The sequence below is a fragment of the Rhagoletis zephyria genome, unplaced genomic scaffold (assembly GCF_001687245.7).
Source record: "Rhagoletis zephyria isolate East Lansing unplaced genomic scaffold, Rhagoletis_zephyria_1.1 Rzeph_scaffold_00196, whole genome shotgun sequence".
NCBI classification, from domain to species: domain Eukaryota; kingdom Metazoa; phylum Arthropoda; class Insecta; order Diptera; family Tephritidae; genus Rhagoletis; species Rhagoletis zephyria.
In genome coordinates this window covers 363,617-390,522 of record NW_016157280.1, presented here as the reverse complement: position 1 = coordinate 390,522, position 26,906 = coordinate 363,617, and the positions used below count along the sequence as shown (strand labels likewise).

General features: G+C 39.7%; 1 protein-coding gene and 1 long non-coding RNA gene across 2 annotated transcripts in view; one reads left to right on the top strand and one right to left on the bottom strand.

Moving 5' to 3' along the window:
• Nucleotides 1-1,941: 1,941 nt before the first annotated feature.
• Nucleotides 1,942-7,386, bottom strand: LOC108358038 (uncharacterized). Its single transcript, XR_001846698.1, has 3 exons — nucleotides 7,374-7,386; nucleotides 4,123-4,127; nucleotides 1,942-2,249 (listed from the first exon to the last, which is right to left on the bottom strand). It is a non-coding gene; the product is annotated as an uncharacterized LOC108358038 (long non-coding RNA).
• A 12,522-nt stretch (nucleotides 7,387-19,908) lies between these two features.
• LOC108358035 (apolipophorins-like) overlaps nucleotides 19,909-26,906 on the top strand; it is a 241,359-nt gene continuing 234,361 nt past the window's right edge. Inside the window, exon 1 of the mRNA XM_017609166.1 lies at nucleotides 19,909-20,776. Coding sequence (XP_017464655.1) covers nucleotides 19,924-20,776 — 853 coding nt within the window. The 5' untranslated portion in view covers nucleotides 19,909-19,923. The remainder of the gene's footprint in view (nucleotides 20,777-26,906) is intronic.

Sequence of the window (26,906 nt, the reverse complement as noted above, 5' to 3'; positions counted from 1 at the left end):
TCAATAATATATTGTACAATAGAGCACACTCGTATTTGGCAAAATTTTCCAATTCCAGAAGATGTGCTAATAGAAAATGAGCATTTTTACTTTTGCGCAAGCATCGTAACCTTTTCAAGAAGTTGCTTTTTAACTATCTTCTAATGACAGCACATAAGCCGGCCATGTCTAGATTGATTCCTCTTATGCTCCGGAACACTATAAAAGCTGTCCGATAGCAATTTTACGTGCGCACCAGCTACAGTATACTACAAAATGCGAATGTCAGAATTTAAAAAAAGGAGTCACGCCACTTTGACTCTTCATAACTTCTATTCTATTGCAAACACATACTTCTAACGGGGTGCATTCGATTCTCTTCTCGAAATACAGTTAACTATAAACTGAAACATGAGCAATTAACGCACCAATTTTTGCAACGTAAAAATAATAAAAATAAATAATATAAAAAAAACTTTTTAATATACAACGCTTTTATAAATGGACTAAAAAGTAGAAAATAATACTTCTCAGTCCCATAGAATTTGTTTTGATAACTTTTGATTTTGAAATTTTAGCAAAAGTCATTATAAACAATCTATGAAATTGAAAATGAAAAACGTGGAGCGCATGCAATACAAAGCATTCGATTTAATTGACAATAGTCAAACTACATAACGTAGACCTAAAATTTCTACAGCGAAAGTAGAACTTTGAAATCGATTTTAAGCGGTCGTTATTCATATACCCACATACATACATACATATATTACTTTTCATATCAATTCAAGTGTATTACATGCGCCCCACGCTTTTCATTTTCAATTTCATAGATTGTTTATAATGACTTTTGCTAAAATTTCAAAATCAAAAGTTATCAAAACAAATTCTATGGGACTGAGAAATATTATTTTCTACTTTTTAGTCCATTTATAAAAGCGTTGTATATTAAAAAGTTTTTTTTATATTATTTATTTTCTCCTTTTTAGTCCTGTATGAATAAAAGTTTGCAATAGATATTAAAATAATTCAACGATATTAATAGAAAGGTGCACACACATGCATTTACATATGTATGTACATACGAACGAGCACCAATTAATTTTATTTAAAGAATTGACGTGTCGTCTATTTCCGGTGTAGCAAACGTAGTACATAGGGCGACATCTAGATGTCATCTACCTCGCCCTATTCACTACAGCTATCGCCCTATGCACTACTTCACTACAGATGTCGCCCTATTCACTATGCTTTTTTATAGGAGCTTTTCAAAGCTTTGCTTTGTGGTGTCGGACACACAACATTGAAAGCTTCTGGATCCACAACATTGCAAGTTGATAAAAGCGTTGTAAAATAGGGGAGTCTTACATATATTTATGAAAATTTCTAAATTTTATTTCTGAATTATATGCATATTTGGCTATAAAATATGTAAAGTGGTCCATTTTTTGCATACTTATGTACATATATAAAATATATATAAAATATTTTATATTTCCTTCCGGGCTGCTCATGTGGAGCAGTTCTCTTGCGCTCACCAACCCAGCCACAGTTTTACTTTTGCCGACCCCTGAACTAAATGTTGCATGTTGTTAGGCGCACCTGCTATTCTTTTGGAGATTCCCCAGTTTTTATTTGGTTCGCGGTATGTGTATATTTGTAACTGTTTAATCAATTAGTGACATTGGCACAAAAAATCTATATGTTGAAAATTTTTGAAATAGGACTGAAATTACACTCACTTTCCACTTGCAATAAAAACCGCAAAAAAAGTTAATAGCGTTTGGTGCGTTGCTTAAAAACGTTGCAACCCGTTGCATTTCGTATTCTAGCAGCTGAAGGAACGTATACTAAAAATTTCAGACAAGTGCATACGATTTGAAAAATAAAATATTCTTTCACAAAAAAATTCGAAGTTTCTGAGAAATGCCCATATACGTTGAAATAAAATGTGTGTTTTTGTTTCAATTCCAGATATGTTTAAACTTTAAAGTATAAAATATATCAACCCTGGGAACAAATTATTGGTACTGAATGGTAAAAAAGTGTGCATTCATTCTAAATATGCAATCATGTGTGAGTGCGAATGCTGCTGTACATTCACATTCTATACTGAATGGCAATCTACCATTCAATAACAAAACACTGTTTGTTTTCAAATATTTTAAGCCACTCAGGAATGGGGTTTTTATTTATACAAACCAACAATCAACATTTTGAAAGGAATGCCGAGTGAATGCAGACTATGTTGATTCAATTATTTTACAGCTCTGCCAACTATTTCATAGCTCAATGAAGTACAGGTTAGGTTGGGTTAACGCCTCATTAGGCACGTGGTTTTTTGTAACGTGGTTAGGCACGTGGACTACGATCGTAGACCATTTTAATAGTATTATAAATGTGTTACTTTAATTTTTTTATAATACTTCATAAGTAATATTCTTTGAACTATTGTTAATGATTTAAACTAGCGTTAAAATAAAAATATTTCTGTATGCTCTGTAGATTCAATGAAAAAATTAATGTGTTTGTTTTTGAATATTTATTGTAATTCATTAGTAATTTTTTCATAACTATCGCATAACTTACAAACATTTTTTATTGGTACCAAAACTAAGAATAAAAATATGTAAAATTCAATTATTTAATTAAAAAATAAAACTACAGTACAAAATATGTAGGTTACGGATTCCCGAAAACTGCATGTTTTTACTCACTGAGAAAATCAGCGCAGCTTTCTCTCATATGATTTTTGCAAGCAAACCTACCGCACTTAGCACAAGAACGTCGGGATGATTTGGTTTTATTTCGAGGGCAAATATGACAACGTCCGACATAGTTATGTGGTTGTTGAGGGGATTGTGGTGGTGTACTTGAAATTAGTTATGAGCGATATTTCACTACCGGTGATTTTATTACTGTGATTTAAAAATTGCTGTGTAGTGACTGCTACTGCTAGGCCACAATATCAGCGATTGGTGATTTTTCTACTTGCATGGTATTTCGCTGTGAATAAAATCACATCTTGCAATAGCTAGTCAACGGAAGTTGAGAATTGTGATTTTTCTCTATCATGGTAGAAATGGTGATTTTACAAATTTTAATTATTCATTGTGAATATGCTCGTATGTATCATATGTATATTCCGTTTTATCCTTGCCGTTCCATGGTTGTTTAAAATGGACATTTTCAAGTACGCAGTTTGATTTGCTTGATCACGTTATTCGCGTTTCAGTTTTTTATTTCAAAATTTGTATCAACGAGCAAAGGACGCTGCAAGTATTAATAAAAGAACGAAGTGAAATATGGTAATTTTTGAGCGAATAAATGAAGCTTTTACCTCTTTTCCCTACATGTACCAACACTGATCATCGTTTATTAGAATTATTACACATTTCCGTGTTATTAAAAGAACTACCGATCGCAATAGCCGTAAAAAATCACTGTGATTTAAAAACCGCACTTCACTTATACTGAAAAATCGCTATTTCGCCCATCACTACTTGGAATGCCAAGAAGGGAATGATCTTGCTTCCTCATTTCTCTAGGTAGTCGGAGAATTTTTGACCTGACTTCAATTTGTGGTCCACTTAGCTCCCAAGCGCATTTTTCAATAAAATCACAGCGTCTCAAATTCTCATGGGGATAGTTTGCTTTATATACACAAAGCGCATTTATCCCTGAGATGTTTAGTAAATTGTAAAAGATGACCATTGGCCAACGACGCGTATTCCCCGCAACATTATATTTCTGGCACAATTGGTCCACTCGATCTACACCAATGTTGGCGCGATTGTAATCGGTTATCTTAAGAGGTTTTCTGTGATCATTAGTTTGTTCATCTATTGCATCATTATGGTGCATAGGTGATATCAGAACCACAGACCGGTTTTTTTCGGGCAGTAGGACACTAGCGTTGAATTTTCTTGGAAACAAAAAAATACTTGACCTCTTTTCACTATTCTTCTGGGTAGAAATTCTCGGGGAACTTCACGTCTATTATTTCTTCTTCTTCTTCTTCTTTTTTGGTGCTGAAACCGCCTAAGCGATTTTGGCCGAGTTCAGCAAAGCACGCCAGTCGTTTCTCCTCTGAGCCAACTGACGCCAATTGGAAACGCCAAGTGAAGCCAAGTCCTTCTCCACCTGATCTTTACATCGCAGTGGGGGCCTCCCTCTTCCTCTGCTACCACCAGCGGGTTCGGAGTTGAATAATTTCAGAGCTGGAGCATCGCTGTCCATTCGAACGACATGACGCCATATACCAGCACGGGCATCATGAGTGACTTATAGAGCGTGGTTTTCGTACGTCGAGAGAGGACTTTACTCCTGAATTGCCTACTCAGTCCAAAGTAGCACTTGTTGGCAAGAGTGATTCTACGTTGGATTTCAATGCTGACATTATTATCGGTGTTAATGCTGGTTCCCAAGTAAACGAAATTCTCTACTTTCTCGAAATTGTAACTGTCAACAGTGACGTGGGTGCCAAGGCGTGAATGTGCTGACTGTTTGTTTGATGACAGGAGATACTTCGTCTTGTCCTCGTTTACCACCAGACCCATTCGCTTTGCTTCCCTATCCAACTTGGAAAAGGCAGAGCAGACTTCACGGTTTTTGTTACCGATGATGTCGATGTCATCGGCATAGGTCAGCAATTGCAGGCTCTTGTAGTAAATTGTTCCTGAGCGGTTCAGTTCTGCAGCTCTTATTATCTTCTCCAAAATCAGATTAAAGAAGTCACATGAAAGGGAGTCGCCCTGTCTAAAACCCCGGTTTGTAGCGAACGGCTCGGAGAGGTCTTGCCCAATTCTGACGGAGCTGGTGGTATTGCTCAACGTCATTTTACACAGCCGTATGAATTTTGAGGGCATGCCAAATTCAGACATAGCGGCGTATATGCAACTCCTTTTAGTGCTGTGAAAAGCGGCTTTAAAGTCGACAAATAGATGGTGAGTGTCGATCCTTTTCTCGCGGGTCTTTTCCAAGATTTGGCGTATTGTGAATACCTGGTCTATGGCGGATTTGCCAGGTCTAAAGCCACACTGATAAGACCCAATCAGTTCATTGACGATGGGCTTCAGTCTTTCACACAATACGCTCGATTAGACCTTGTAACCTATGCTTAGAAGGCGCGAACGGCGGGGTTACCTTTCTTGTGGATTGGGCAGAGCACACTTAAATTCCAGCATCGGGCATGCGTTCATCTGACCATATTCTGCACAAGAGTTGATGCATGCACCTTATCAACTCCTCGCCGCCATACTTTAATAGCTCAGCTGGCAGGCTGTCAGCTGCAGCGGCTTTGTTGGTTTTCAGGAGCGTTATTGCTATACGTACCTCGTCATAGTCAGGCGGTGGAACGTCGACTCCGTCATCATCTACTGCGGGCTCGGGTTCTTCTTCTCCACAACTTTCCGTGCTGCTACCATTTAGTAGGCCGCACATTTTTCGATGCACAGAGGTGGGTGCGTATTTTGGCTGCAACAAGATAGTGGTCCGAATCGATGTTTGGGCCTCGGAGTGTGCGTACGTCTAAAACACTGGAAGCGTGCCTTCCGTCTATCACAACATGATCGATTTGGTTTCTCGTTTTTCGATCCGGAGACAGCCACGTAGCTTGATGGATCTTTTTATGCTTGAACCTAGTACTGCATACTACCATGTTTCGGGCCCCGGCGAAGTCGATAAGCCTCAATCCGTTGTCGGACGTTTCGTCGTGGAGGCTGAATTTTCCGACGGTGGTTCCAAAGATCCCTTCCTTGCACACCCTGGTATTGAAGTCGCTAAGCACGATTTTGATATCATGACGAAGGCAGCGCTCATACGTGCGCTCCAAGCGCTCATAGAAGAGATCCTTGGATGCCTCATCCTTCTCTTCCGTAAGGGCATTGGCGCAGATGAGCGAGATGCTGAAAAATCTCGCTCTGATGCGGATTGTGGATAGATGCTCGTCCACCGAGGTGAACGACAGTACTCGGCGACGGAGTCTCGCAATCCCTCAAATCGTAGTCGTTTAAACTTCTGCCGTGGTCGTCATCATAAGGGGGGGTCTCATCCGAGGCTTTGCCGTGCTTCTTCACTGGAATTGGTTTTGAAGGGTCCCAAACCCAGCGCACAACCCATTGCTGGGACGGGGGTGGTTTCGCAACCAAATACACGTTTACATAGCGGGCTGCTTGCTCCAAGCCGACGCCCGCTTGCAGCCGCACCTACTGGTGAACAGACGCTGCAGACTTCAGTGAGCCCTTAAACCGAATAAGTCGGAGTGGCCCACCGAAGCTCCCTCTCTTTCTGCCGTGACCCAAGGCTCCACTCGGATTGGATACCGCATCTCGCACATGGGTTGCTCAAGTTGCCCAGAGTGCGCGAACGAGGACGCAAGAGTCGGGATTGAGTATAGCCATGCAACTGTAACTGCATACCCAGCGCATCGACTATACCCCATTGCACTCCACGACTATACCCCATTGCACTTCTGTTTTTTCTTAAGGTTCCCAAATATATAAGCTTTTTATTTAGCAAATTATTGACCAATGATAAGCTGCTAAACCAGTTGTCATCAGTAATATTGCGATTAGTACCTGCAACTGGCTCTACCAATCGAAGAGTTATGTCTTCCGCGCTATGGCCGAACTTGTATGGTCCGTCCGGCTGAGTTCTAACATAAGTTTCCAAATTAAAAGTGTAACACGTTTTTGCATCCACTATTGCTAATGTTTTAATGCCATACTTGGCCGGCTTACCAGGAACGAGTTGTTTAAACGCACAACGTCCTCTGAACGCCAATAGTTGTTCATCCACAGTAAGAAACTCACTTCCAATGAAATTACTTTGAAAATTCACCAGAAACACTTCAAAAAGGTCTTTAATAGGCGCCAGCTTATCAATTTCCTTCTCTGATTTCTTGTATCTATGTTGTCAAACCGCAGACATCTTATTAGAAATCGAAACCCTTTCTCGCTCATCGCTAGGTAGCACGACTCAAACCCGATTCCTTGGGAATTATCCCAAATTTTATGAAGATGTTTTCTAGAGCTTCTTTGAGCTCCAATCAAATACAAAATACCAATGAAAGCGGGAATTTCAGTCTCATCAGTTTCTCTTGCGTCTTGATTTCTTCTGTCTTCTTGAAAGTTACTTCGAACTTTTAGAATATATAAATTTGTGGAACCAGTTATTATTCTTATACACTGAGGGAAATAATGCATTGTAAAATTGAATACTTTATATTTGATTATAGTTTAAAAATGTTCGTATTTAAAAATAATATTTTCATGCAAAATGTATTACGCACGTATTTGACTGTTCACATCTGAGTATGTATATGTAAGTGTACATACGCACCCCAAGCATGCAGAGCACCGCTCTGAGAGCGGTGACAACACACACATACACACACATACATACATGTTTATCCGTACAAATCGCTTGCTGTGGTGTTGATGGATGTTCAACATTTGAAAGCAAATTTATATGTCTGGGTGTAGCTGAATGCGCAAAGATGCTTGCCACAAGTTGTTGATATCTGGATATGGTCGGGTTCGAATACCACTGCAGGCAACATCCAAATAATATTTTTTTTTAGTTTTTGTCTTGATTATTCACTTCACAGATGCTTTTTCAGTACGAACGCGGTCATTTTAATATGCGCGTAATTGAATTGAATATTTACCAATATACAGTACTTTCGTTGACGTTTCTATTAAGATCAATTACGTTTCCACTTGATTTTAATATTTTTTTCCCTCAGTGTAACTGAATCATTCACAAATGAATTCAGGCATTCAATTTATGAAACAACATTGCGCGCATTACCTCTTGTACCCGGCAAAAGTTTGATGATATTGTGAGAACGAACACGAACTTGCAAATTGGCTCTGGCTTTCTTCCATTTAGTAACATTATCATTTCCAAGAAAAAAGTTTGTGGCATGAGCTTCGCCAGAATCGTTTGAAAATATTTAATCAAAGTCAAATCCTTCTAGTTCAGATTTTGTCTCATGATCACTCCCTTCAGCAGCATCCGCACTCACATCCATATCTACGTTAACCTCGGACTTATTTTCTTCATCAACATCGCTTTCTTCCCCACTCGACAGTTCACCGAGCCATCTATGCCATACTTCAGGATTGCTGCTCCTTTCCACTCGCCTTTTCTTGGAATCGCACATAATATTATCTGAAGTAAACTGTATTAGAACAGTGGTATCAAAAATAATAAAAATAACTTACCTGAATTCAATGCAATAAGTTAATATAACATGCAATACTGCAGCAAGAAAATGTGACATCATTAGTTAGGTGGTCTACATATGTAGATCGGCACTGTTCGAACCTTGATAGAATTTACAACTGTACGACGAAACCGCACCGAATACACTGATTGGCTAAAGATATTAATTTTCAACAGCTAATAAAAACACTGAATAATTTAAAAATAAATTTAAAGAGTTGCACAAGAATAAAAAGATATGGTCTACGATCGTAGACCACGTGCCTAATGGAGGGTTAAGTTAACACCGTGAGCCGATTACGAAATTTCGAATTCGGCTAATCTCGATCCCTGAGAGCTCAGTGTTTGTTTGTGTGTTGGGTCAGTGCGACCCAAAATGCTTCCATTTTAGCCTCGCGAAGGTTGGAATGTCTAAGAGAAAGTGTGGAGATGATTCCACTTCATCTTCCTCTTGACAGCCGATACAAAAGATCAGTCGAAATACCTAGTCTCATCGCATGAATACCAATCGCACAATGGCCTGTGAGAACACCAATCACTAGCCCTTGAGAGTTAACGTGTTTTAAAGTGCCCTATAAAAACATTTGCTTCAGCAGAGAAACGTTCTATTTTCCTATTTTATGTCAGAGAGTTCGTGCTGCAATAATTCTGTCTGCAATATCTTCAGGCGCCGTGCTCAACATATGGCACACCGTCTTCAAAAGAGTCACAACTCAAAATTTGGCATTTTTAAAATTATACGCTAAAAATGTACACAGAGCTGTTATTTACCTTTCAGCAAAAGCTGGAGCAAATTTTCGTTATCATTTGTTAAAAAAAAATCTAAACTAAAGTCGTCCTTGCCCATATGATTAGAATGTGCTACGAAATAGTTTTTCGCATTTTCTGACGAACGCATTATTTTGAGTTGTGACTCAAAGACGGTGTGCGATATGTATGTTAAGTGCCAGTGTAGGAGTCGTTCCTAATGCTCCACTAATTCCTGTTTTATTAGTGTAGAATTCTCAAGTGAGTTCCAACAGACAATGGCTCCTTAAAACAATATAGGCTTAAATCTGGTTTCCTAGAACTAATGAATTAATTTGGGCGAGAGACTGCACCTTTTACCGATAGCTTCCCTACAGCAGTTCAAGGCAACCGACACCTTTCCTACCCTCTCCTAAGTGTAAGGCTTGAGCCAGATCAAAAAGGGTGTAAAGAAATCGTCCCTTAACCAAAAGATTTACATCATCTACATAAGCGATCACCCGACAGCCCACTTTTTCCAGTTCCTCTAGAAGGTCGTTTACAACCGCAATCCAGAGCAGGGGAAAGAGAACACCACCTTGTGGAGTGCTCCTATTGAATCTTCACTGAGTGCAGATGCTCCCCCACTCCTCCGCAACAGTTCTGTCATGAAGTAAGCTTATTAGGTTGGTTTCAAACCCCTGGGGGAGATTCCGTAACCAGTTAGCGACAATTTTCGATTCGCTATCGCATTTTTTGACGAAAAAACCTTTATATCATGCGTCAAAAAGTGCGATAGCGATCCGAAAATTGTCGCTAATTGGTAACAGAATCTCCCTCATGAAGAACAAAATATCGCAAAGAAGTACATTTGACTGTACTTCGAAGTACGAAGTACAAGAGCGAAAAAAGAAGTACTGTACTTCTGAAAGAAGTACGGGTGGTCACATTATGCATACGGCTTTGTACCTATTTGTATACATACTTAAGTTTGTATGTACATACATATGTACGAACTCATTTGTCGCAACTGGTTTTTATATGCGTAAATGGTTTTAGGCATAGGTTTAGTAGTCTATTTTGATAAAAAAAAGCAAGGCGCAAATTAAAAAAAAATACTGAAATCAATTTAACTGGGACCGTTGATAACTGATGAACATACATGAATATATGTATGCATAATATACGTATGTATCGATGATAAAATAGCTCTGATGCAATGCTTTTCATGTAAAATCCTGGAAAAAGGTCAAACAGCAAAATCACTCTCTGAACTGAGAGTAAAAAGTGAGTAACAGCAAATCTCTACACAACTCTCCAAAAATCGATCTCATTTACATGAACCACAGATTATATTCCGAAAAGAANATAGCTCTGATGCAATGCTTTTCATGTAAAATCCTGGAAAAAGGTCAAACAGCAAAATCACTCTCTGAACTGAGAGTAAAAAGTGAGTAACAGCAAATCTCTACACAACTCTCCAAAAATCGATCTCATTTACATGAACCACAGATTATATTCCGAAAAGAAAAACTAAATTTATTAATATATACAAACAGAAATGCTCAAACTATGTATAAGCTCCAAAACAGTAATTGATGCGGTGTTTTCAAAATATTTTAACACCCTTGAGTCACAAGTATATACAAGTATCATATTTTATCAATCATACCGATAATTTCAGGTATTAAAGAATTAAAAATGAAAATGAATAAAAAAAATTTAAATCAGCAAAATGAATAAAATTAAGTGAAATTTATGTTTAGTTTCTAACCTAACCTACATGTGTATGTATGTAACTGAATCGCCTAATAAAAGCTTTACATATAAAAATATTAAACACGTTTTCGAGCTTAACTCCCTAATCTGTAATTAGAAAAATAGATTAGACATACAAGATGATGATTATAAAATTATTCCAGATTAAACCGATAACTCTTTGGTGTCCAACCCAGATTTATCGATTATACTTGCAAAGAAGTGGAGGAATGTTAAATGTAAAAGGAAACAAAAATTTACGCTAGTAAGGAAAAGAGATTTGTAAAGGTATTTTTAATAGAATGTTCAGTTTAAATATATTTAAATAGCATAATACATAGGTGAAGCAGAAAAAATTTATCACGGTGGCACAGAGAAGAAGTTTAACTTTTCCTCGAGTTGTGTGAATACTTTTCTTATAAACCTTAATTATCTCTTTTCTTCTCCAAATCTATAACTATATATATATATATTCTTATCTTCTGCTCCAATAATTTTAATTCGTATATATGTATGTAGTTTTGTGTATGTTTAAGGCAAATTTTCTGTTTTAAAACTAAGTATTCACATGCACTGTAATTTAAAACCTCTGGTTGTTGTGCATGTACTTTAATAAATAAGCAAATAAATAAAAATATGTGACTCAATATCTCGGCGTCCACTATGTACAATACTGAAACTCGTGTTGCACACTTCGCAATTGACGCCACTTTTGGACTTCGCTCGCTTAAGGAAAGAAAATTCCTCACGCAGTTTTTATTGAAAACATTTGCACCACGTTTTCGAGGCATTTCAACAGAATTATTTCTCTGTAACACGAACAGGACACTGGAGGTGGGTAACTCAACTCAGAGTTGAGTTATTGAGTTGATTCCCATAAGTGAATCGGTAATTCAGACTCCCTGTCCAAAAAAATATGTAACTCAGTTGATGTCCTAGGGCTCACATGATTCAATTGAATCATTGTGGGTCATATTTGTCCATTTAACTCTCTCACATCGCCACAGTGTTTAGCATGAAAAAGAGTCAGCAGCAGTAGCAAAATAGATGGTCAATATAACTCTCCCTGCTTCGCCTCAGTGTTTAGCATGGCAAAGTCTTATATGTATTTTCTTTTTGCACAAGGCGAATTTATACAAGGTGGTGGCAAAACATAACAACAACATCCACATGTATTTTGTATTGCGGGTGTTATGTCAAATCTCAATTCTGGCATTAAGTTTCAAAATATGAGTCAAGACAAGGCGAATTTATACAAAAAATGGGGTATAGTCGTTGCTCTGGGTATGCAGTTACAGCTGCATGGCTATACTCAGTCCCGACTCTTGCGTCCTCGTTCGCGCACTCTGGGCAACGTGAGCAACCCATGTGCGAGATGCGGTAACCAATCAGAGTGGAGCCTTGGGTCACGGCAGAAAGAGAGGGAGCTTCGGTGGGCCACTCCGACTTATTCGGTTTAAGGGCTCACTGAAGTCTGCAGTGTCTGTTCCCCAGTAGGTGCGGCTGCAAGCGGGCGTCGGCTTGGAGCAAGCGGCTCGCTATGTAAACGTGTATTTGGTTGCGAAACCACCCCCGTCCCAGCAATGGGTTATGCGCTGGGTTTGGGACCCTTCGAAACCACTTCCAGTGAAGAAGCAAGGCAAAGCCTCGGATGAGATCCCCCTTATGATGACGACCACGGCAAAAGTTTAAAGGACTACGATTTGAGGGTATGCACGTGGAATGTCCGGACCCTTAATGGGGAGGTACTTCTGCCCGGCTGGTTGATGTCCTCGTAAGGACAAAAGCTGGCATCACCGCCGTCCAAGAAATGCGTTGGACGGGGCAAGGCAAGCAATTTCTGGGGCCTTGCGACGTCTACTACAGCTGCCATGTAAAGGAGCGCAAATTCGGAGTTGGATTTGTGGTGGGAGAGAGACTCCGTCGCCGAGTACTGTCGTTCACCCCGGTGGACGAGCGTCTAGCCACAATCCGCATCAAAGCGAGATTCTTCAACATCTCGCTCATCTGCGCCCATGCCCCGACGGAAGAGAAGGATGAGGCATCCAAGGATCTCTTCTATGAGCGCTTGGAGCGCACGTATGAGCGCTGCCTTCGTCGTGATATCAAAATCGTGCTTAGCGACTTCAATACCAGGGTGTGCAAGGAAGGGATCTTTGGAACCACCGTCGGAAAATTCAGCCTCCACGACGAAACGTCCGACACCGGATTGAGTCTGATCGACTTCGCCGGGGCCCGAAACATGGTAGTATGCAGTACTATGTTCAAGCATAAAAAGATCCATCAAGCGACGTGGCTGTCTCCGGATCGAAAAACGAGAAACCAAATCGATCATGTTGTGATAGACGGAAGGCACGCTTCCAGTGTTTTAGACGTACGCACACTCCGAGGCCCAAACATCGATTCGGACCACTATCTTGTTGCAGCCAAAATACGCACCCGCCTCTGTGCATCGAAAAATGTGCGGCCTACTAAATGGTAGCAGCACGGAAAGTTGTGGAGAAGAAGAACCCGAGCCCGCAGTAGATGATGACGGAGTCGACGTTCCACCGCCTGACTATGACGAGGTACGTATAGCAATAACGCTCCTGAAAACCAACAAAGCCGCTGCAGCTGACAGCCTGCCAGCTGAGCTATTAAAGTATGGCGGCGAGGAGTTGATAAGGTGCATGCATCAACTCTTGTGCAGAATATGGTCAGATGAACGCATGCCCGATGGCTGGAATTTAAGTGTGCTCTGCCCAATCCACAAGAAAGGTAACCCCGCCGTTCGCGCCTTCTAAGCATAGGTTACAAGGTCTAATCGAGCGTATTGTGTGAAAGACTGAAGCCCATCGTCAATGAACTGATTGGGTCTTATCAGTGTGGCTTTAGACCTGGCAAATCCGCCATAGACCAGGTATTCACAATACGCCAAATCTTGGAAAAGACCCGCGAGAAAAGGATCGGCACTCACCACGTATTTGTCGACTTTAAAGCCGCTTTTCACAGCACTAAAAGGAGTTGCATATACGCCGCTATGTCTGAATTTGGCATGCCCTCAAATTCATACGGCTGTGTAAAATGACGTTGAGCAATACCACCAGCTCCGTCAGAATTGGGCAAGACCTCTCCGAGCCGTTCGCCGCAAAACGGGGTTTTAGACAGGGCGACTCCCTTTCATGTGACTTCTTTAATCTGATGTTGGAGAAGATAATAAGAGCTGCAGAACTGAACCGCTCAGGAACAATTTACTACAAGAGCCTGCAATTGCTGGCCTATGCCGATGACATCGACATCATCGGTAACAAAAACCGTGAAGTCTGTTCTGCCTTTTCCAAGTTGGATAGGGAAGCAAAGCGAATGGGCCTGGTAGTAAATGAGGACAAGACGAAGTATCTCCTGTCATTAAACAAACAGTCCGCACATTCGCGCCTTGGCACCCACGTCACTGTTGACAGTTACAATTTCGAGAAAGTAGAGAATTTCGTTTACTTGGGAACCAGCATTAACACCGATAATAATGTCAGCATTGAAATCCAACGCAGAATCACTCTTGCCAACAAGTGCTAATTTGGACTGAGTAGGCAATTCAGGAGTAGAGTGTTCTCTCGACATACGAAAACCACACTCTATAAGTCACTCATCATGCCCGTGCTGGTATATGGGGCAGAAGCATGGAGAAGGACAACATCCGATGAGGCGGCTCTTGGAGTGTTTGAGAGAAAGATTTTGCGGAAGATTTACGGGCCGGAATTTTCAAAAGGTTATATATCGAAAAATATTGCACCGATTTGCAAAATATGGGTATGGTTTGAAGGGCCGAAGGCCGCCTACGCAAAAGAATTTTTGCGACATAGCGTACAAAAAATTAAAGTTATTTTGATGCACTTTCTAAAAATAGTATTTTGGCGTATAGTTAGTTACGTATTTTTTTAGAAAACGTACAATTTCTTTAAAAAACTTGTTATAATTTCTTTTTTTTAATTTTTCAAAATAGAAGCTTTTGGAAATACTGAAAATTCCACCTTTACGCTCCCCCTAGAACTGACCCTTTTAGTTTGCACCAAAAAAATGTACACCTTTCAAATCAGTAGAAGGGAGCTGACCACGCCCACTTTTAATTTTTGTTTTGCCTCAAAACGAGTCTATGACACGAATTAGTGTAATACAGTATATTTTGCTTTGCTGCCTCTAGGCTTAAGTGCACATTTAAGATACCTACCCCAAAATGCGCATCAGAGGCATTATTTTTAACATTTATAAGGAAACTGCTCCGATAGAAGCATTTAGCATACCTGCACATTGGCGATACCTGCCTTAAAAAATATGCGACTAGTATCAATTATCAAAGAAAGTATTACGTTTAACTGCACTGGCCCTACAATTACCTATTTTTACAACTTTTTATTTATTTTGTTCATCCCGCAGAACAACGAAAATGGCTATAAATTTATGTAGTTATATAGATAATTAGATACTATTCGGTAAAAATTTCGCTTGCAGTAATTTCTACGTGGTAAGTACTTCTCCATTATTTGCTTTCATAGGGACTTGGATACCTTCCCCATTGAAGTAGTAAAGCAAAAGTGCCTTTTTCGGTTAAGTGCACAAGTTTTTCGTGCAAAGAAGGATGTGCAGCTAAGCAAAATATACTGTATACAAAGAGTCAAATGAGTTAGTTGAATGAACTGACTCCCTAAAGTGAGTTGGAGTCATTGAGTCAACTACTATAAATTTTCTGAGTTACCCACCCTTAACGGACACAAGAAAAACTAGTATTCAGCAGACAGCGTTGTCAGTGTTGCGGATTTTATCGTCATTTTGACGATTTTTTAATGAGGTGTTTACACTTTCCATCAACTGATTCATTATAATATTTTTAGTTTTTATTAGTCAAAATTTGCATGTATGTATGTATGTTGGGCGCTCCTATCGATAAAATTTACGTACATTTTCGTGATTTTGTGGTTAGCTTCGGTACACGGTACATGGCTACAAATTTAGGTACTGTACGTGTCAGTTATGTACAGTTGGACACACTAACTATGCGCACACCGAAACAACTCGCGGCGATGGCAAAACTGAAACTGAGACAAACAAATCTGGGCATGTCATAGCAGCACACACTTTTCTTTCTCTACCTAGCGCAGTGATCGACATGCCATAGCTTACTGAGCGCTCTGTGGCCACGTGCGTGTTTCACCCATATGCGAACAGCGGTAGCGGAGCAATGATTTCCACGCACACAGTCTCACTCATTGAACCGTTTTTATGCAATGGTCGGCATACTAGGCCGATCAAACGATTCAATAAGTGGGACTGTGTGCATTGCTCAGTTGGTGCTCTCCGTATGTGAAACTCACATGTGCTCAGAGCGCGCTCTGCATTATTTAGGGGTGGCTCACAAGCATGAATATGTTCCGCTCTCAAACCAAATCGTGGTTGCCTCTACTAAGATTTGGTAACTATGACTAAACCATGTGTTGAAAGAAAGCTTATCTGTATTAGCAGAGCTTAATGACATCCTTTTATGAACAATACGTTAAGTTGAATGGAATTTGTAGAAATATGCTTCAAAAAAATCGTTATTAGTATTTACCAAACCCTTCAACTAAATTAACGATTTGGTACAACCTAGATGAATATTGGCAGAATGCTTGATGATGATGAAACGGTCAAGTTCTGAATTTTCAATAATAAAAGAACAAATTTATCTTGACTGTGACGTAACTTTTAACGTGGTCTTGAATGTTTGCCCAACCACCATAAGCTAATTTCCGCATATCCTACAGCGCACTGCATGATCATTTTTGACAATTTGTATATGCATAGCCTGAAGATAATTTAGGTAAGCTGTCTTAAGTGAAGCCATTGTAAAAGACTTACCCAACAACGACTGAAAAAAGTGCTTCCGTGCATGCTTCTTAGAAAGCTGTTTCCTTTTTACAATTTACGCGAATATACTTAAGTGTATGTTTATATTACTTAGCATTACAAATGAGATTTAATAGGCATGGCAAGTCTAAATAAAACTATTTGATATGAACCTTAAATAAATTCCTTAAAGAAGTATGATTTTTATAAATTAAGAAAAACTTTGAAAGAACTTCCTACAAAAGCCCTTCCGAAAGCTCTTTTTTGAGTAGCGAAGACAGAAGCCCTTCAATTTGTGCCGCTCCATACAAAAAATGAAGGAGAGAGGAGTAACTTTCAGAAAGGCCTTTTGCATAAGAGTATAGCTCTTGATATTACCTACTGGGTAGTATTTATGTATGACCCCTCAGTCGTGTACCTGGTCAGGAACTTGCACTTGCATTCGCCTGAAAAAAAAAGATTTTAATCAAATAAACTAAACAGTAAGAAGATATTCAACATGTTAGTAAAAACGTTTTGTTATCAGTTTTCCACAACTAATGACAGAAGGCTTAACATTTTTTTTCATAGCAAAAATCTGCTAAAAATTAGAGGAGTGTCTGCATTGACCTTCATTAAAAAATCAGGACGATTTAAGTGTGGACCAGGACACCAGGACAATTTGTCTAACTCCGGACACCAGGAAACCAGGACGTCTGGCAGCCCTAATCTAGATATTAAAAAAAAATAACTTATTTATTGGAACGTGGAAAAATTAGTTTTCGGAAGCCTGTTTAATCCAATATAAAACGGTTATTTATTTTTATATTATTTATTTTTTTTTTTTTTTTTTTTTTTAGTATAATAAAGTGCGAGTTTCATATGTCTACAAAATAACGTTGATTTTTGGCATTTTTTTACGGTGTCACCCATTTTCTTCCATACAAAGTATGTTCGAAATCTTTTTATATGTAAGAAAATTAACAACACTGTCAACAAAAAAGAAATAGCCAAAAATCAACGGAAATATGTTTCAGTCTTATAATTATACAACGCAGTGTACTATTATTTTGTTTGACTTGTGTTTAGAGTAACTTCCAATTGTTTTTGCTTCTTTTAACAATGTTAACTTATTCGTTATTTATGTGCTGGAATGCTAAAAAATGCTGGTCACCTTAGGCTAACTTCACCGAGAAAAAGCGGAAATGAAATTGAGCCTGTCAGTAATTTAACCATAAAAATTGTACCAAGCATTTCCTTGCGACTGACAAGTGTAGGAAGATTAATAAGTTTTAATCGGCTCGTATAAGGCGGAAGGTGTAGCAGAAAGTAGGAATTGTTTTTGAATTGATTCTATCTTGTATCCAAGGTATCAAGGATTCCAAACCACCGAACCGTATTCCAGAATCCGTATAACTAATGTTGTAAACAGGGTTTTAGTGATATAAGGGTCACTAAATTCTTTTGACCATCGTTTCACAAATGCAAGTACACCTTTAGCCTTGTTGACTGTCACATTAATATGAAGATTAATATTCTGCTGCAGTAAACATGCTGGCCCTTGAAAATTTTCTGCTGGGCTATGCGTTACAGCTTCGCAAATTTTACCCCTACCGAAACCAAGGATGTATACTAGGGATGTTAGCCCAACTTCGCTCTGGCTACTGCAGCAGGTTAGACTCATACCTGAGCAGACTAAACGCGGATGTGCCAAATGAGTATCCGGCATGCGGAGAGACCCCTCACGACTCGAAACATGCCCGGAAAATCCGACAACCCTAACGCCTTTGTCCCTGTGGACCGACCCTATTGAGGCTGCACGCTTCTTAGGGCTGCCGCTAGTGGAACCTGACGACAACGACTGAGGTATTAACCGATCTGGGCGGGGTTGTTGTAGCCGCTACAACAAAAACAACAACTAGGGATGTTAATTTTTACGATTCCGGGATTTTCGGGATGTCGTTATCTTAATCCCGGGATTTATTGCCTTTCAACAACTTAAATCGAAAAGAATTGCTTCTATCTCTCCTACCATAAAATAAATAATAAATAAATGGATTTGAAACCTTCTTTTTAATTTAAAGTGGCGTTTTTATTTTTCCTCTCTGACGTCAGGATTTATTTTAAAGGACTTTGTAATTTTAAAGATATGATTAATTCCAGAAATTATTTAGAAAATTTAATGCAATGCAGAATAAAAATATGTGTACCAAATGAAAGAGGAAATTTCTTTAGAATTTAAAATTAAAATTTTTTGGATTCACAAGGACAAATAGGTATTTTTTTTTAGCTAATAAAGTTAGAAGGACGAAATTCGAGGATGTTATCGAGTTTATTTAAGTCCCTAACATTTATTTTTTTCAAAAACAAATATTGCAATATTTTAAAGATAAATTTTAAAAGGACATTTTCAATACTTACCAGTCCTTATGCACTAAAAAATTGAATCTGATTAAATTCTACAGAATTTCCTCTTTAATTTGATACCCATACTTCTTCTCTAAGCACATTTCACTGAATTTTTTAAATCATTTTTAATTACTGACGTCGTAGTGAAAAACTAAAAACTAGAGCTGTCAAACTATCGATAATGGGTCACCTCGATAGTTTGCGATAGTTTAGCTGCACTATCGATACTATTGCTACCATCGAAACTTTTTTATTATATATCAGGCATATTTTCTTTTATTTCTATAAGTGTACAGTAATCAATACCCAAAAAAATTTACAAAGAACATAATCGGCCCTATTATGGTTTTCGCATACCCCAGGAAGAACTCCTTTCCTCAAAAATACTGTGGTCAACGTAGCTGCAGTTGGACTTCCGAGGGCTATTTTTTGTTGAAAAAATTACATCGACGTCGAAACCCAAAGGCCCAATAATATTTTCAAAAACTCAAAACAAATTTTTATTATTTCACCAAGAACCTTAGTTTTAAACTTGTGTAATTATGTATGTATGTATACATTCCATAAGAAATCCATTTTTGTTATATAACATAAAATAATGAATGTTTCAAACACTAAAAACATTTGACAAATTTAAGGCTCGATTTGTTTTATTAAGGGATCAGTTCAATAGTTATAACTATTAAACATTAAATTGCATATTTTAAAAATCACAATAGCCATTCGTTTTTGCCAAGATTTAGAGCTGTTTTCCAAAATAAACTACAACTATATACATATTGACATATTTTCACGCAATACTTTAGAAAATATATCATTTTATTCTCAAAATACTTACCCGTATAACAAATTTATTAGCCACAAAATTGTCACTGCTTGGAAAATGGCTCAAAAGAGTGGTAATTTTTCGATAGCATCAATAGTGTTAAAAACTATCGATAGTAGACCGAAACCCAAAAACCATTACTATTACTACTTAGATAACGAATGCAATTCTTCTTTTTCAGAAACCATGTTTTAGATGCGTTACCTCATATTGGAAGCACGGCTTCTTATCAACTCATGCGCGACCTACTTCTGACAGATAGTGTATCTAAAAAAATGGCTGTAAATTGGCTTAAGACATTATCATTTATTCAACGACCCGATGAGGATACAGTTGAAACTTTTTATACTATTCTTGAGTTCTCTCGAAGCAAAGCTGAGCCAGAATATACTTTGAGTGCCTCCTCGGTTATACATAGCTACTGCCGATATAATGCTGAGTGTGGGCAGAATATGCGTGTTAAATGGATTATACAGTCTCTTGAATCAGACTTTATTCAAATTTTCAACACGTTCCGCGGCGAGCTGCGTTTATATAAACGAATGATTGCGATTCTAAAAGGGCTTGGAAATATCGGAATACTATCAGAACATTTTGTTGAGCAGCTGCAGAAAATCATACCGGAAAATTTTCCACCACTTAGTATACGTTTAGAAGCAATTTTCGCATTTAGGCGATCGAACTGCGAAAAATATCGTTCATTTTTTTTAGACGTTTACGAAAATTTTACTATTAATTCAGAAGTACGCATCGCAGCTTATTTACAGGCAATGATTTGCCCCGATCACTTTTCAATTAATAAAATAAAGAATGTTTTAAAAATGGAGGAAATAAATCAAGTTGGTTCTTTCGTGTGGTCTCATTTAACAAATCTGGCTAAATCATCTTCTCCGGTCAATATTGCAGTTCAAAGCTTATTACTGAATGACGATATCTCTACAAAATTTAAACTAGATATAAGAAAATTTTCTCGGAACTACCAACATACCTTATTTTTTGACAAATACAATTTAGGTGAGTTTTAAGGCTATGATTATTTCGTCATCTGAAATGCAAAGAGACGTAACTACATCGTAAAAGAAATGGAAAAAGTCGTGACTAATATTTTAATTTTTTTTTTATAAAATGATGTGGGGAGTTGTAATCCGATGCAATCCATCATATAAATCAAAAAGTGAATTTTGAATTATTTATTTATATTTAGTTATGGCTTTTTGCATTTCAACGATTATGTTTGTTACGTATTTTTGCGTTTCAGGTGACGATTTGTATATTTATAAAAAGAAACTATTGTATTCAACAATTTTTAATGAGCTTGAGGCCGTTTTTAATGAAAAACTTATTGTGGAAAAGCAACAATAACGTGAAAAAATTGTAGAAGTGATAGCTGTTTCGGAAATCACCAGATTTCCTCATCAGAATTCTTTCAGTAGGATTCGAACCGACGATCCCACTGACTCAGCCAGTTGCCTACGCACTGTACTAATCTCGCCTTGTAAATTATTCTTGCTTTTTTCCACTCTTTCATTTGTTAAGCCAACACAATCAAGCGCCGCTGTTCCGCTGCAATTTACTTGATCATGTGCTTGTTGGTTTTGTTGGTTTTTGCTAATAATTCTATTTTTAGAATGTGTAACTTTTAGGTGTGCTCGTCCTTAAGTTATTTGTTTTTGTTATTTTATGGCCTTTATGAGGTGGGTTTTATCGAAGGCTGAGGTAGGTCAGCCGCTCCAGGATTGGGCGGAGGTCCCACTAACCCCCACTGAATAAAATATATACAGTAGTTTAATGTAGCGAACACAACGACACACAGGCGGCTGTTCGGCCAGAATGCCGGCACCTTGACGTCCAAGAAGAGAGAGGGAGATACTGAGAGGGAGAGAGACTCACTGGTCGGCGGTCGGCGTCGTGGTTCAGAGGGCGGAGACTGTCTCGTGGCTAGTGACGGTGACGGTGAGAGCGGTGACGGTCTGGTGATTAATGATGATTACAGTGAGAGCTGAGACGGTTCGGTGATTAATGATGACGACAGTGAGAGCGGTAGCAAGCGTAATGGTAAACGCCCACAGCACGGGTACTGCAGCCAATGAGAGCGGCGATGCTGATCGTGACGGCAGTAGTAGTCACTTGTAGCACTGACGGCCCTGCGGTGATGTTAACGGTGACCCAAATAGGCCCAGGGCGGTGAGAGCGTTAGTGGCCCAGCTGTTTGACGAAGATGATAACTTCGGCCATGATTAGTACGGCGGTGATGGCGGTCCTGGATGGCGATGATGGTAGTGGCCCTTACAGCCAGCACGTAGCGGTCCTCGGTAGCGGTTTGGCCTAGGGACGGCAAATGGCGTCGGCGGCCCTGATGATGGCGAAGGTGATAGCTCGACCCTAATCGGTGGTGGCGGTGGCGGCCCTGGATGACGATGGTAAGGCCAGTGGTCCTGGAAGGTGGCGGCGCTTAGCATCGGCTTCGGCCTAGGGGCCGCAGTGATTTCGGCGGCCCGGTGACCGCGAAGATGGTACTCGGCCCAGGTAAGTAATGGCATTGACAGCGGCCCTGGATGCTGATGGCACGGTTAGCGGTCCTAGCTGGTAGCGGTACTCGGTCGTGACTTTGGCCCAGGGGCGGCAGGTAGTGTTGGCGGTCCGAACGGTCACCTGCAAAAGCTACGGCAGCTGGTTAGTATGGCCCCAGGGCGGAAAGGCAGCCCATTACCCCCTCTAGTGTATTAAATCGTGGCTGGTTGGCATTGTGGGGCGTGTTTACCCGCCTCGGCACAGTGCCTGCTCGCTTCGCGGTTGTCTAAGTGGTCAGGTTTTGTCTCCTGTCCACTGAGGCCGTTTGCAAAATGATGGGTTTGGGGTCTGTGCGAGGTGTGTTCCCCCTTTTACAGACCCCTTCACCCTCTCGGCCTTTCCCGTAGGAAGAGCCAGGGGCGCTCGGGGTTTTATGGCCTAAGTCTCGCGATACGCTCTGTGCTTACCTGCGGAAGCTGGTGCTAGCGTTAATCAACTTAAGTCGGATGTTGAATAAGCAGGTTGAGAAGCGAATGAAGATCGCAATTCTTTGGCATGCTTACGCAACGAATTCTCGTGCAGTGTTGGCGTGCAGGAGTGCTTGCAGTTGCTGTGTAGTTTTCCGTGCTTCGCTTTGACTGCCCTGTAGGGAAAATCTCTAGTTTTGAATTGTTGCGCTTCTAGTACATTTAGAACCATTACTAGTTCGCGATAAATCTCTTTTGCATGCAAACAACTGGCGAATTTAACACAGCGATGTCATAGGAATTGGAAATTGTCCCCCGCTGCATTACCCTTTCTATAGTTCAGAACCAGTCCTAAATTCGACATATGGGATCTAGTTCGCTTTGCACCCCATTTTCTATAGTTTCGAACCAGTTGTAAACGAAAAAAGTAACAACATGTTTTCTATTTGGGTTACCATGGTAGAAAATTTCAATTATTTGCAGAGAAATGTATTTTCAATCTGAAATCAAATTTGTTTGAATGAATGTAAATTAAATTGTACATTTGAAAAAACGTTTACATACCTTTGGCTGTAGCTGAATTTGCAGAGGTGCTGACTGTTATTGGTTATATTCCAGAAGGTCCCAAAATGTTAAGATGCTAACACAAATATTAGTTTTGTATTGCCAAACTATGAAAAAGCATCTGCGACGTGCAGACTGAAAGCGTATTTGAACGAAAAACCCGCCAAGCAAAAATCTATTTAAAGTAAACAAGCCCCCCGCTGCATCCCTTTTTCAATAGTTTCGAAATAGTTCAAAATTCGCCAGATGAGATCTAGTTCGTTCTGCATCCCTTTTTCTAGAGTTTTGAACCAGTTCTAAATTCGTCATATTAGATATAGATTTCTAAAATTGTTTTTTAAAAGTACCACATATCGCTGCTTTTGAACTGGTGGCGATCTAGTTACTATCGGACTGGTTCGTTTTTGGCGATAAAGATCTAGTACGGAACTAAAAATTTCGTTCACTAGTTCGGGGTTTCCCTACAGGGTGTCCATACGTATAGGTGTATGGGTATAATGAAGATGCTGCGTGCGATTGTAAATATGTATGTATGGTTGTATGCATGTATGTATGGTTGTATGTATGTATGTATGGTTGTACGTATGTATGTATGTAAGTAGATATGTACGTATGTACAAATGTCTGGTAGTGTAGCGTAGGGGAGCTCGGTAAAGGCTCTGCCGGTGTGTGTGGGTTATGACCTTTCCCAGTGGGAATTAGGAGCACGTAATAATACCTTATTAGCAACTTACTCTTCACCTGGCAGTCATTACCATTTCCCTGCCGAACGTCCCTTACTTTTACAAAGGCATGGCCGCCTTATGTATGTAGGAATTTAGAATGTACATTTGGTATCAGATATACTTCTGAGCCGCTTTACAAAGTAAGTTACGTGTAATGCAGAGCAGTCGCTCGGAGTAGTTCGGTGCTTGGAAATAACTTCGGCTGCACGTTATTTTGCAACTGACAACGTAATGTGTCTTCGGAGGTGTTCATTTTGCCCTTTACTAGTAGATGACATTGGCCATGATGACAATTTTGGTACTAAAAACTGAAAGAAAACATGGCTTACCTCGCAAGGTGCTTACCTATTTTCCCAGTGGGTTATTTTGGAAATTTTTTTTTGTACATAATTCACCTAGCCTATATAATTTTAAGTTCGTGGCAAAGGTACATTTTGTTGCTTTTTTTTTGGAAAATAAATTACATTTCATTGTACGTATTCGGATATATATGAAAGCATTTTATTTCGTAGGGTGTTCGGTGATGCTGGTTGGTTATGTGTGTAGTTCCTTCTTCTAGTCAATGAACTCTATCGCATTGCTTTGTGGGTTGTATCTGACATTTATATTACGTTTATACCAACGGATTCGTCATTTGTGCAGGTTTTGTCCGGGCGCCGTAGGTGGAGTTTCCGGAGTGGATCTTTCGGTGTTATCGCCGTGGTATCTACCGCTGGGAGCGTTGTGGTGACCTCTTTGTTGTCGCTGTTGGTCGGTGGATTTGTTGTGTCGCGCGTTTCGGCGGAACGTGGGGTGATCGTGAACAGTGGTTCGCATTGATCTGGGTGCAGAACAACTAATGGCGGTCCACGAAAAATTTTCACGCTTAAAATGCGAGGTTAGTTGGGTTGCCATGGAAACGCTTCGAAGGGGAGTCGGGTGTCGGCTGCTGGTTCCTTCTCCCTCGCTTGCGTGTTCCCATCTGGTTGCTCGCTTCGTCTTTTTTCCTCTTTTCTTTCTTTCGTATTCTGTCTCCCTTGTGTGTAGCGGGGCACTTATTGTGGTTTCGGTAGTATTGGTGTTTTATCATGTTGCTTGACTGCTGCAAGGCGGGGTAGGTGTGTGTGCTTGCAATGCATGGGTGGTGACAGCGGCCCTGGATGCACGGTTAGCGGTCCTAGCTGGTAGCGGTTCTCGGTCGTGACTTTGGCCCAGGGGCGGCAGATAGTGTTGGCGGTCCGAACGGTCAACTGAAAAAGCTACGGAAGCTGGTTAGTATGGCACCAGGGCGGCAAGGCAGCCCATTACCCCCTCTAACGTATTAAATCGTGGCTGCTTGGCATTTTGGGGCGTGTTAAGCCGCCTGGGAACAGTGCCTGCTCGCTCCGCGGTATTCTAAGTGGGCAGGAGAGTTTGTCTCCTGTCCACTGAGACCGTTTGCAAAATCATGGGCTTGGGGTCTGTGCGAGGGGTATTCCCCCTTTTACAGACCCCTCCAACCTCTCGGCCTTTCCCGTAGAAACAGCCAGGGGCGCTCGGTGTTTTATGGTCTAAGCCTCCCGATACGCTCCGTGCTTACATACGGAAGCTGGTGGTGGCTGAGTTAGCGTTAATCAACTTAAGTCGGATGTTGAATAAGCAGGTTGAGAAGCGAATGAATATTGCAAGTATTTGGCATGCTTACGCAGCGAATTCTCGTGCAGTGTTGGCGTGCACGAGTGCTTTCAGTTGCTGTGTAGTTTTGCATGCTTTGCTTTGACTGTCCATACGTATAGATGTATGGGTATAATGAAGATTCAGCGTGTGGTTGTATGTATGTATGTATGGTTGTATGTATGTATGTATGCATGTACGTTTGTATATATGTAAGTAGATATGTACGTACGTACAAATGTCTGTTAGTGTAGCGTAGGGGAGCTACGTTACACCTTATAACAATTATATTCAACAATTTTTAATGAGCTTGAGGCCGTTTTTAATGAAAAACTTATAGTAGAAAAGCAACAATATTGTGAAAAAATGGTAGAAGTGATAGCTATTTCGGAAATCACCACATTTCCTCATCAGACTCCTTTCAGTAGGATTCAAACCGACGATCCCACTGACTCAGCCAGTTGCCTCCGCACTGTGCTAAGTTCGCCTTGTAAATTATTCTTGCTTTTTTCCACTCTTTCATTTGCTAAGCCAGCATAGTCAAGCGCAGCTATTCCGCTGCAATTCAGTTGATCATGTGGTTGTTGGTTTTGTTGGTTTTTGCTAATAATTCTATTTCTCGAATGTTTAACTTTTAAGTGTGCTCGTCTTTAAATTATTTGTTGTGTTATTTTATGGCCGAATCCTGCTGAAAGAAGTCTGATGAGGAAATGTGGTGATTTTTGAAATAGCTATCACGTCTACCATTTTTTCACATTATTGTTGCTATTCCACAATAAGTTTTTCATTAAAAAAGGCCTCAAGCTCATTAAAAATTGTTGAATATAATTGTTATAAGGCCATAAAATAACAAAAACAAATAACTTAAGGACGAGCACACCCAAAAGTTAAACATTCTAAAAATGGAATTATTAGAAAAAACCAACAAAACCAACAACCACATGATCAAGTGAGTTGCAGCGGAATAGCTGCGCTTGATTGTGTTGGCTTAGCAAATGAAAGAGTGGAAAAAAGCAAGAATAATTTACAAGGCAAACTTAGCACAGTGCGTAGGCAACTGGCTGAGTCAGTGGTGATCGTCGGTTCGAATCCTACTGAAAGGAGTCTGATGAGGAAATGTAGTGATTTCCGAAATAGCTATCACTTCTACCATTTTTTCACAATATTGTTGCTTTTCTACAATAAGTTTTTCATTAAAAACGGCCTCAAGCTCATTAAAAATTGTTGAATATAATTGTTATAAGG